This window comes from Corythoichthys intestinalis, chromosome 3 (assembly GCF_030265065.1).
Source record: "Corythoichthys intestinalis isolate RoL2023-P3 chromosome 3, ASM3026506v1, whole genome shotgun sequence".
Taxonomy (NCBI): domain Eukaryota; kingdom Metazoa; phylum Chordata; class Actinopteri; order Syngnathiformes; family Syngnathidae; genus Corythoichthys; species Corythoichthys intestinalis.
The window spans coordinates 59,969,322-59,981,405 of NC_080397.1; the positions used below are offsets into that span (position 1 = coordinate 59,969,322).

At 40.0% G+C, this 12,084-nt stretch overlaps 1 protein-coding gene across 4 annotated transcripts in view; it reads left to right on the top strand.

Annotated features, from left to right (window-relative positions):
- The window catches only part of emid1 (EMI domain containing 1), a 184,793-nt gene that overhangs the window by 150,583 nt on the left and 22,126 nt on the right, over positions 1-12,084 (top strand). For all 4 annotated transcript variants that reach the window (XM_057831311.1, XM_057831312.1, XM_057831313.1 and 1 more), the window contains 2 exons: positions 1,280-1,384; positions 8,423-8,500. In XM_057831311.1, the coding sequence (XP_057687294.1) occupies positions 1,280-1,384; positions 8,423-8,500 (183 nt within the window). The remainder of the gene's footprint in view (positions 1-1,279; positions 1,385-8,422; positions 8,501-12,084) is intronic.

Consider the following 12,084-nt stretch of genomic DNA (forward strand, 5'->3'; position numbering starts at 1 on the left):
ATCTGTGGAGGGAGTTGAAAGTCCGTGTTGCCCAACGACAGCCCCAAAACATCACTGCTCTAGAGGAGATCTGCATGGAGGAATGGGTCAAAATACCAGCAACAGTGTGTGAAAAGCTTGTGAAGAGTTACAGAAAATGTTTGGCCTCCGTTATTGCCAACAAACGGTAAATAACAAAGTATTGATTATTAGTATTAGTATTGATAGCAAGCGCTAATACGAATCCATCGAGCAGCAGCTACGCATTTTCTTGTCTTTGCCAATGACTGTACCTGGAGGAGACCGAGCCTTAAGTAAAATGAAAATAATAAAAAGACTACCTACGCTACACCAAATCACAGGGCAGGCTTAACAAACTAGCCATGCTGTCCATTGTGTGTGAGCTTGCTCAAAAACTGGATTTCACTGATGTTATGAATGACTTTGCTGTCAAAAAATCTAAGCGCATCACTGTTTGTTGGCTTGATAACCCCAGGGATGTGGAGGGGGCAGGCACAGGATGTTTAGTTATACTGTTTTGTTGCTTAGCAGACAGGCATAGCACTCTCAGTTGTATTGTACTGTAGCCTATATGTGACAATAGATGGAAATTGTTTGTTTATATTGTGTCACATCACATAACGGTCTGTTAAATTTAACTTTCCATCCAAAATAATTTAAAAATTTACACTTTCATTGCTTGCAAAGCATTAAAGGTGCTGCGTATGTTGTCGTGACAAACCGGTGGCAGGGGTGGAGTTTACTTTATTGGTCTCTTGTCCCCTGGCCCCTGCAAGGCTGTTGGCAGCACTGGTAATAAGTAATTAAAATAACATTTTCAAGTAATCTGTGACAACAGTGGTAACAACCTAAAATTTATGTTAATGGGTTGACAGTTAGACACGTGTGGTTGTCAGACGCACTTCGTTCACTCACAAATATGCCAAAAGCTGGTACCAAACACTTTAAAACGTGAGGGGTGTGATGTGAAATGTCCTCAAATTCTAGAATGACCCTTTGTATTATCTTATTTAGCAAACAATGGACCATACAAATTGCGAAGGACATCTAGTAAATCCAAAAATAGCATAATAGGGATTTATTTTTACATACTTGATGCCGTAAAAAGTGAGAGAAGCCCATTGTGACAATCTTGTGTACAACAGCGCCATCCTTGGGCATGGTGGAGCACTGTCAAATTTCCCTGTAATACAGAATCGCCACCGCTTCCTTCTGTTCTTTTGACACTGTAGCTGTCTTTATTCTCATCTTTTTTTTCTTGTCCGTTTTCCCTTATCAGGTCCCCGGGGACCCCCGGGCCTCCCAGGAGAGAGAGGTCTTCCAGGTCCTCCCGGGCCTCCAGGACCACCTGCTCCTTCTAGTGCCCGCATCCCTGCACCAGACAGTAAGAAACCATCCTTAACATACAGTAAATGTATCAAAATACCTTTAAAAAATAAAGCCTCCAAACAGAAATTCAGTCTGTGATGCTACTAGATTCCCAAGAAAATAACTAAAAAGTAGAGACGTCCCGATCGATCGGGATCGGGTTCGATCACGTCGTTTTCAAAGTATCGGAATCGGCAAAAAAAAAAAAAAACGGCCATGCCTTTTTTTAATATATATATATATTTTGTTTATTAAATTGTTATCTAATTGTATGTAACGTTACAGACATAATATGTTACACTCATCCAGAGTCTTTAATTCAGGCTGAAGGTGGGTTATCGAAAATTTCCCGATAACGGCGGCAATTAATTTATTAATTAATGTGTCACGTTAATATATTTAATGCTAATAATATATGCGCTGTACAACTCTCTCATTCATTGTCGCGCTCAATCTATAATGATGCCACTTTACCTTTGTAGAGAGATAAAAGACGGCACAAAACGAGCAGAGTGAATTTTGGCAGCCTTTGGAGCCTTCCTTCAATTGGTTATAACCTTGCAATCCCTCTCGATATGATTAGAAATACCATGGGAAGCAATGCGGGAAGCAAGGTGGCAAATAATCATTGTCTTAACACCTTGAGTTATTTCCCAAAGCAGAGAAGATATATCCATTGGTAGCACGACGCACAGTCATGGTTGCACTTCCCATCATGGTTCCACTTCCCATCATGCATTGGGGCATGGCTGCAATATCGTTTACTGAAAGTTCAACAAATACACTAGATGGCAATATTTAGTCACAATAGACAAAGTCACAAGTCTTTCTATCCGTGGATCCCTCTCACAGAAAGAATGTTAATAATGTAAATGCCATCTTGAGGATTCGTCATAATAAACAAATACAGTACTTATGTACTGTATGTTGAATGTATAGACCCTACCCACGTGACGTCACAACTCCTTCCTCCTGACTGGTGCCGCCCAATTGTCCGTCAACACATCATGTTTCCCTGTTACGGCTACGTACATTCCTCCTATTTACGACGTGTTTTTCTGCTCGTTAACATTAATAATCAAAATGGTGAAGGCGTGTGTGGCGGTCGGTTGCAATAACAGAGAAGATAGACGGAGAAGACGGAGAGACTTGAAGTTCTACCGGATTCCGAGAGACCCGGAGAGAAGAGAGCGAGATGGGCTGCTGCAATTCGACGAGAAAACTGGGCTCCAAACGATTACCACAGATTATGTAGTAGTCATTTTATATCTGGTAAGATGCATTTAATATATATTTAGAGGGTTTTGGGCTGACAACCACAATTAAGATCATTGCTAGGCTAATCGCTGACAACATACACGTATGTATGTAGTGAGAGTGCTATCGCTAAACCATATAAACATTAAAAGCCCTAACTCCATTGACAAACGACATGAAATACATTAGACTTGACAGTGGATGTTAGCAAGAACAAAAGATTTTGAATTGAAAATTTCGTAACTCACCTTTCCAAGCACAAGATAGATTCCTGCCGAATTTTCTTGGACGAGGACCTGTTTCACCCAACCAGCAACGAAGTATTTATAAGCCTCCAAGCTCTTAAAGTTTTTCAAACTTTCGTGAGAATAGGCTGATTTTGTGTGGACAAGATAGTTGTACAGTTCAGGGTAGCTAGCAGATGTCAGGCAAATACGGCGGAGACAGCGGGTCGAAAAACATCGATTTAGGCATCAAATATGGATCTGGCGAATGGATAAACTGAAGCTTTTCCACATAACGCCTTATATGCAACGCATCAAGTGAGTTTACGGCATCCGAAAGCACCGGGTCTTCCATGAAATGCATTATAAATTGCTCGATCAATTGAGACCATTGATAATACAGACACAAAATGACGGACAAGTGGGCGGAACCATACAGCGAGCACGTGATTTTGTGACGTCGGTGGGTAGGGTCTATATATTCGTCCGAGTTTTATTCATTTTTTTCTTAATGCATTGCCAAAATGTATATGATCGGGAAAAATTATCGGGAATGATTGGAATTGAATCGGGAGCAAAAAAAAGCAATCGGATCGGGAAATATCGGGATCGGCAGATACTCAAACTAAAACGATCGGGATCGGATCGGGAGCAAAAAAACATGATTGGAACAACCCTACTAAAAAGGATGCTTTATTTGTCTTTTATCCATGAAAAACTTGAAGGCTCGATGCTAAACAAACAGGAGATAACTCAGAGCTTTAAGACTGTTAACATGCTACTTGGACCATTTTGCTTTTGTGCCAAGTACACAATCAAAGGCGGTAAGATTGGGAGACAGCGTGAGACTGACATAGACATAACATGCTGTGATGAGAACCTGTCAACCTCTGATGTCATTCAACTGCTTCCAGATGTAGGCTCCTCACTTCTCTCAAGGTCAAAGCATCAGCACCTTTTATTTGTTGATTCAGTTTTTTCTTTAAGTATTTAAAGCACAGATTTGTCAGCGGGAGTTTCCTGTGGAGGTATTAGGATTGGCATGATGAGACTGGGAGCCATTTCTTTCACATCAAAGCAACAGCAGGGAATGTCGGGAGGAAGCGAAGGCGGGCGGGGCGCTCTGTGCTGACCTTACTTGGGAAAACACTGCTTTATTTGGCTTCTATGTATCAATGGAGGAGGTTAAATGTCCATTGGTGCTTAGAACTTGCCCTCAGAATGTTAAGAATGAAGACCAAGCTCTGTTAACTTAGAGTTGGAGTCGTTCTAATTCAGTTACGAAAGACATGGAGGGACAACGAGCCCAGTTTGTATTTCGAACTTAATTGAAGGATCAATGATTTCTCAGCTGGATGGGTTTTCTTGTCATCCTTCCTCTTTATGTCTCTTCCTTACATCAAAAAAGCGAAGGTTACCAAAGGTTGACAAATGCATGGTCAAGTTATCAGCCTAACCAAAGGATTCAAAACATTCGCCATGAAACAATTCTCTTATATGGTCTACTGGCGTACCCAACACCGGCGCCCCACACTGTCAGGACTCACGAGTAGTCAAGTGTCCCGCAGAGTAAAAAGTTTGGCGACCCATCAGTGTAAATGTTGATTACAGTGGTTATTTGTGACACAGCGTCATCGTGTGGTTAAAAGAGGTACAGCATATTTTTCAACTTTTGTTTCTTTCTTTTATTTATTCTAGGGCTGTCAAAATTAACGATTAATTTTTTAAATTAATCACGTCAAAATATTTGACGCAATTAACGCACATGTCCCATTCAGACAGTATTCTGCCTTTTGGTAAGGTTTACAGCAAGGCTTTTTATGCTGTGTAACAGCGAACTCTTGTGGTCGCTTTGCGACATGGTTTATTTTTTTTCTTGCCAGTTCTATATGGCTGCACGACGTCTCTGTTGTGCTTATATGATCCTTGGACAAGATTTGTCCGTAAGAATGGTTGTTGTAAAGAATGTACATATTATGTTAATAAGCGAAATGTTATATTTTTTGTATGAGACGCTTTTTGTTTATGTTTAGTTAACCTGTATAGCGTGCTAAGCTAACGTTGTTGCTAATGCAATGCTTGTGTACTTTTTTTTTGTAGCTTTACGACGGTCTAAAGAGGACAATGGTTTGAGGCCATTTCATTAATAAATCAGATGAAAAAGGAAGAAGTCTGATTATTAGGGCGTCGTTCACTAGCTGTCTAGCTTTGGAAAAAGTAGACGCTTCGGCGTGAGGACAGCATAGACAGATTTAAATGACAGTAGAGTGAAATGCCCACTACAGTCCTTATGTACCGTATGTTGAATGTATATATCCATCTTGTGTCTTATCTTTCCATTCCAACAGTTTATTTTACAGAATATATATATAATTCACAGAAAAATATGGCATATTTTATAGATGGTTTGAATTGCGATTAATTGCGATTAATTACGATTAATTAATTTTTAAGCTGTAATTAACTCGATTAAAAATTTTAATCGTTTGACAGCGCCTAATTTATTCCTTTATTAATTATAACAAGGACAGTTTTTCTGCATACCACTGACTATGTTTTAATCATTATTGGACGTGGGGATAATGCTTACACAGTTTGTTATTGTAAAATTGAAACTCATACAAAACTGCAATATGTAACGGGTACACAGAAAGTGTATCCGTTGTAGCCCGTGGAAACCTCCCCGCCGATTCCTTCATGTAACGACGCTAACGGCTGCGTCGTTGGCTCGAGCTTATTGGCGCAGTGGTTACCCAACTTGCCTGCCGACTAGAATCGTCGCGGCGCGTCGGGTTACAAATATATTTACTAGGGTTGTTCTGATCATGTTTTTTTGCTCCCGATCGTTTTAGTTTGAGTATCTGCCGATCCCGATATTTCCCAATCCGATTGCTTTTTTTTGCTCCTGATTCAATTCCAATCATTCCCGATAATTTTTCCCGATCATATACATTTTGGCAATGCGTTAAGAAAAAAATGAATACAACTCGGACGAATATGTACATTCAACATACAGTACATAAGTAATAGAGGTGTGCAAAATTTCCGATTCTTAGATTATTCACGATTCGGCCGTGGAAGATTCGAGAACGATTCACAAACATCCAAATTCCGATTATCGGAGTATGCCAAGTAAAGCGGAAGTACAACACACTCAGCGCGCCGCGCGGTCTTCGGAACAGAGCGAGAGTAGCTAAACATCATGCTTGTCATTACCCGGCCCCTCGGATAATGCCGATGCTCAACTCACGGCTCTAGCTCAACTCATGCCACGAGATAAAAAAACACAACAACATACCTGACTGCTGCCAAAAAGCTGCTACAAAGTACATCCACATAATGTTATGGTAGATATCATTCATATAGGACTAGATGCAATATAGATTCGGTAGCGTTAGCAGCACATCTACAAAAAGCTAGATGCGGGCGTTAGTAAACGGCCTCCATCTTAAAGCAGTACACTTCCCTGCAAGGCTGTTGTAGCGAACCTTCCAAGCGAACCTAATTAACTTTTTATCTAAATACACCTAAATCGGTAAAATATTGACTTGAATCTATCTCATCTAAAAATAGTTTTAAAACTTTCACATGTCGAAAGTAGACAAAAGGGAAATTATGGGATAACGGGAGCAATTTTAACAACTTTAACGGTTGATTCACAACATTAAATTAATTCAATGTAGTTTAAAGCTGCTGATACAGAATGGGGACTGGAGTTTTTTTATTTACTGTTATTTTTGTATATTTGTTTACTGTTATATGTTAGCTTGATACTGAAATAGTAGTTTAGTTTAGCCTGAGAGTATTTTTGAACAATTTTGGAACTAATCTACAAAACATTAAAAAAAAAAAAAAAAAAAAAGGAGGGGGGTGCATCAATAATCGTTTTATAATCAAATCGGAGCCTCTGAATCATAATCGTAATCGAATCGTTAGGTGTCCAAAGATTCCCAGCTCTAATAAGTACTGTATTTGTTTATTAGGACAATAAATCCTCAAGATGGCATTTACATTATTAACATTCTTTCTGTGAGAGGGATCCGCGGATAGAAAGACTTGTGACTTTGTATATTGTGACTAAATATTGACATCTATTGTATTTGTTGAGCTTTCAGTAAATGATACTGCAGCCATGCCCCAATGCATGATGGGAAGTGGAACCATGATGCAAAGTGGAACCATGACTGTGCGTCGTGCTAGCAATTCATATATCTTCTCTGCGTTGGGAAATAATTTAAGGTGATAAGACAAAGATCAATTGCTACCTTGCTTCCCCACATTGCTTCCGATGATATATCTAATTATAGGGAGAGGGATTGCAAGGCTTTAGCCAATTGAAGAAAGGCTCCAAAGGCTGCCAAAATTCACACTACTCATTTTGTGCTGCCTTTTATCTCTCTATATAGGTAAAACAGTGTCATTACAGATTGAGCGCGACAATAAGTGAGAGGGTCGTGCAGCGCATACATTAATAGCGTTAAATATTTTAACGTGACACATTTTTTATTAAATTTATTGCTGCCGTTATCGGGATATTTTTGATAGCCCTACCTTAAGTTTAAACTAAAGACTCTGGATGAGTGTAACATATTATGTCTGTAATGTTAAATACAATTAGAAAACGATTTAACTAAAAAATATATATATTAAAAAAGGCATGGCCGATGGGTTTTTGCAGATTCCAATACATTGAAAATGAAGTGATCGGAGATGTCCCGATCGATCGGGATGCCGATCGATCGGGACATCTCTAATATTTACCATAAACATTGAAACTAGGGCTGTACAAATTATCACGTTAACGAGCGGTAATTAATTTTTTTAATTAATCCCCTTAAAATATTTGACGCAGTTAACGCACAAATGCTCCGCTCAAACAGATTAAAATGACAGCATAGTGAAATGTGTACTTGTGTTTTTCGGAGTTTTGCCGCCCTCTGCTGGCGCTTGGGTGCGACTGATTTGATAGGCTTCAGCACCAATGAGCATTGTGTAAGTAATTATTGACATCAACAATGGCGGGCTATTAGTTTATTTTTTGATTGAAAATTTTACAAATTTCATTAAAACGAAAATTTCTATAATTATAATTGCTATAACTTGTTCTAACATTTATCTTTTAAGAACTAGAAGTCTTTCTATCCATGGATCGCTTTCACAGAATGTTAATAATGGTAATGCCATCTTGTTGATTTATTGTTATAATAAAGTAATACAGTACTTATGTACCGTATGTTGAATGTATATATCCATCTCGTGTCTTATCTTTGCATTCCAACAATAATTTACAGAAAAATATGGCATATTTTATAGATGGTTTGAATTGCGATTAATTACGATTAATTAATTTTTAAGTCGAATTAACTCGATTAAAAATTTTAATCGTTTGACACCCCTAATTTAAACATTTTGTGAAATTATTTTTAAAAAAATAAAATAATGTGAATCAACAACACAATATTTGGCAAGCAAAGTCAGTGAAGTGCAAAATCTAAGTCACTACAACATTTTTTGCCATGACGAGATACTGATAATAATAGCTTTCATTAACATCAATTTGATTCAATTTCCAGATCAAGGAAAGGACCACTTCTTCACCAACACTTTCCATGATTCAAGACCAGGACCTCAGGGTCCCCCTGGACCAATTGGTTAGTGTCTATGTGTTTTATGTTGCATATAAAGAACAGAACCGGACATCAGATTGCACACTTTTGAACACAGTACAGTACATGCTCTACAGTGAATAAAATAAGTATTTGAACACCCTGCTTTTTTGCCACTTAGAAATCATGGAGGAGTCGGTCAAATTTATTGGCCGGTAATTAATTTTTTAAATTAATCACAATAAAATATTTAACGCAATTAACGCATGCGCGGAACGATCCACTCACGCACTGCCGCACACAGCCTACAATGACGCTGTTTTACTTATACACAGAGCTAAGAGGCAGCGTCAAGTGAGTGGAGTAACTACAAGCATTAATTGAGGCCGTGCTTTTAATTGGCATAAGCTTTGACATCTTTCCCACAACAACTATAATTATAGAGTGAAGCGACGTGGGGAAGAATAATAGGAGTTGATCTTTTTCTTAACGCCCTGTATTGTACCCAACGCAGAGAAGATATAGCATTTGCAGCCACCACACACAGTCATGGTTGCACCACTTCCCATCATGCATTTGGGCAGAACAGTTAAGTCGCTACAGTATCATTTACTGAAAGCTCAACAAATACACTAGATGGCAATATTTAGTCACAATTTACAAACTCACATTTATCCTTTAAGAATTACAAGTGTTACTATCCATGGATCCCTTTCACAGAAAGAATGTTAATAATGTTAATGCCATCTTGTGGATTTATTGTTATAATAAACAAATACAGTACATATGTACAGTATGTTGAATGTATACAGTGGGGAGAACAAGTATTTGATACACTGCCAATTTTGCTGGTTTTCCCACGTGCAAGCCATGTAGAGGTCTGTAATTTGTATCAATTCTCTTCCACTGTGAGGGATGGAATCTAATACAAAAATCCAAAAAATCACATTTTATCATTTTTAGATAATAAATTTGTATTTAACTGCGCGAAATAAGTATTTGATATATTACCAATTAGTAAATATTTCGGCTCATAGTTCTTTTTTAGGAACCCCTCCTGTTCTCCACTCCTTACCGGAAGTAACTGCACCTGTTTGAACTTGTTACCTGTATAAAAGACACCTGTTCACATGCTCAAACAAACAAACTCCAACCTCTCCACAATGGCCAAGACCAAAGAGCTGTGTAAGGACATCAGGGATAAAATAATAGACCTGCACAAGGCTGGGATGGGATACAGGAAAATAAGCAAGCAGCTTGGTGAGAAGGTAACAACTGTTGGAGCGATTATTAGAAAATGGAAGAAGTTCAAGTTGACGGTCAATCTGCCTCGTTCTGGGGCTCCATGCAAGATCTGATCACTGATCATGAGGAAGAAAAGGGATCAGCCCAGAACTACACGGCAGGACCTGGTCAATGACCTGAAGAGAGCTGGAACTACAGTCTCGAAGAAAACCATCGGAAACACATTACGCCGTCATGGATTAAAATCCTACAGCGCACGCAAGGTCCCGCTGCTGAAGCCAGTGCATGTCCAGACACGTCTGAAGTTCGCCACTGACCATCTGGATGATCCAGAGGAGCAATGGTAGAAGGTCATGTGGTCGGATGAGACCAAAATTGAGCTTTTTGGTCTAAACTCGGCTCGTCGTGTTTGGAGGAAAAAGAAGGATGAGTACAACCCCAGGAACACCATCCCAACTGTGAAACATGGAGGAGGAAACATCATTTTTTGGGGCTGCTTCTCTGCCAAGGGTACTGGACGACTGCATCGTCTTGAGGGGAGGATGGATGAGGCTATGTATCGCCAGATCTTGACTGACAACCTCCTTCCTTCAGTGAGAGCCCTGAAGATGGGTCGTGGCTGGGTCTTCCAGCATGACAACGGCCCAAAGCACACAGCCAATTAAGGCAACTAAAGAGTGGCTCCGTAAGAAGCATCTTAAGGTCCTGGAGTGGCCTAGCCAGTCACCAGATCTGAACCCGATAGAAAATCTATGGAGGGAGCTGAAAGTCCGTGTTGCCCGGCAGCAGCCCCGAAACCTGAAGGCTCTGGAGAAGATCTGCGTGGAGGAGTGGTCCAAAATCCCTGCTGCAGTGTGTGCAGACCTTGTCAAGGACTACAGGAAACGTTTGGTATCTGTAATAGCAAACAAAGGTTTCTGTTCCAAATATTAAGTTCGATTTTTGTGACGTATCAAATACTTATTTCCTGCAATTAAATGCAAATTTATTATTTAAAAATCATACGTGATTTTTTTGTTTTTTTTTGCATTAGATTCCGTCCCTCACAGTTGAAGAGAACTTAGGATACAAATTACAGACCTCTACATGCTTTCCAAGTGGGAAAACCAGCAAAATCGGTCGCGCTGATAACGGCTCTAATTCATCATAAGAACCTAATGGCATGAAGAGGAAATACTTACATTCGTTCATGGATGCACAAAAATTAATAATTCAGCTAACAGATGGCCGTCTGCTCGAAATGCGCACCTTACGCCTATTCTCGGTCGCTGTTTGAATCATTGTTTGAAGGGCTTTGTATGGTGGCCGTATGTATGGAGCTGCCATCGCTGTTCCCGGTGTGATGTATCACTTCCGGGTTCGTCCCCTTTCAGGCTCGAACTTCGGAAACGCGGTCATTTTGTCAAATATACAACATATAAATGATTTTTTCATGCTTTATTTGTTGGACAATGTTTAATTACTTTAATTGTGACCCTATTTGGCATGTTATGAAATTACTTCACATTACTGCTTTAATAGACTTTTTGGGAAAAATCACCATTTCTTTAAGAAGTCTCATCAATAATGACTTGGCCTGTGAATAACACTGTTTTATACCTCAACGGCGACACCTCCTGATACCTTTGGTAGGTGGTTCCACTGTGAGCACTCATGTTGTGATACTTGTGTAGTGGGAAGGGCGCTAGGGCATTGGGGAAAACCTTGTGGCAGGAAGCACCCCAGGGGAACAGTTAAAAAGAGAGCTACCAGCAAGGGGCGCTGACTCACTTTCCTAGAGGCAAGCCCATGATCAGGAACAATTCACCTCAGGTGCGCTAGCTCGGATGCCAAAGACTGCTGCGTGTGGCGCTCAGTGGATCTATGCTCACTATAGACCAGGGGTGGGCAAACAGGTCGTCGAGGGCCGCAGTGGGTCCTGGTCTTTGTTCCAACTGATTCAGCACAGACAGTTTAACCCAGGGGTCCCCAACCTTTTTTGCACCACGGACCGGTGTTATTTTGGTCTTTTTTTTCACGGACCGGTGTTCTGACAAATTTTGCAACCCATCAAAAATTGCAACGATGCGGGTCTGCGCATGCGCGTAACGTTAAACATAGCCGCAAAATGCGCAAATGCAGCGATTCCAAAGTAAACACTACAAACTTTCTTGAAAGAAAGGAATATTAACTTACGTTTGATCATGGAGGGACTTGTAGAAAAGTTCTCCTCAGATTCATCCTGCCATGTAAGCTTCACACAACAGCTGCACACGGCGCTCACCATTAGCGACTTCGCCTTGTCGTTAAACATTAATTAAGAAGCCCGCTTCACAAAGATACGATGTTGGAAATTGGAGCAAGGTTTTCAACGCTCTTGTCGCGATGTCAGGATAGTCCAGGAT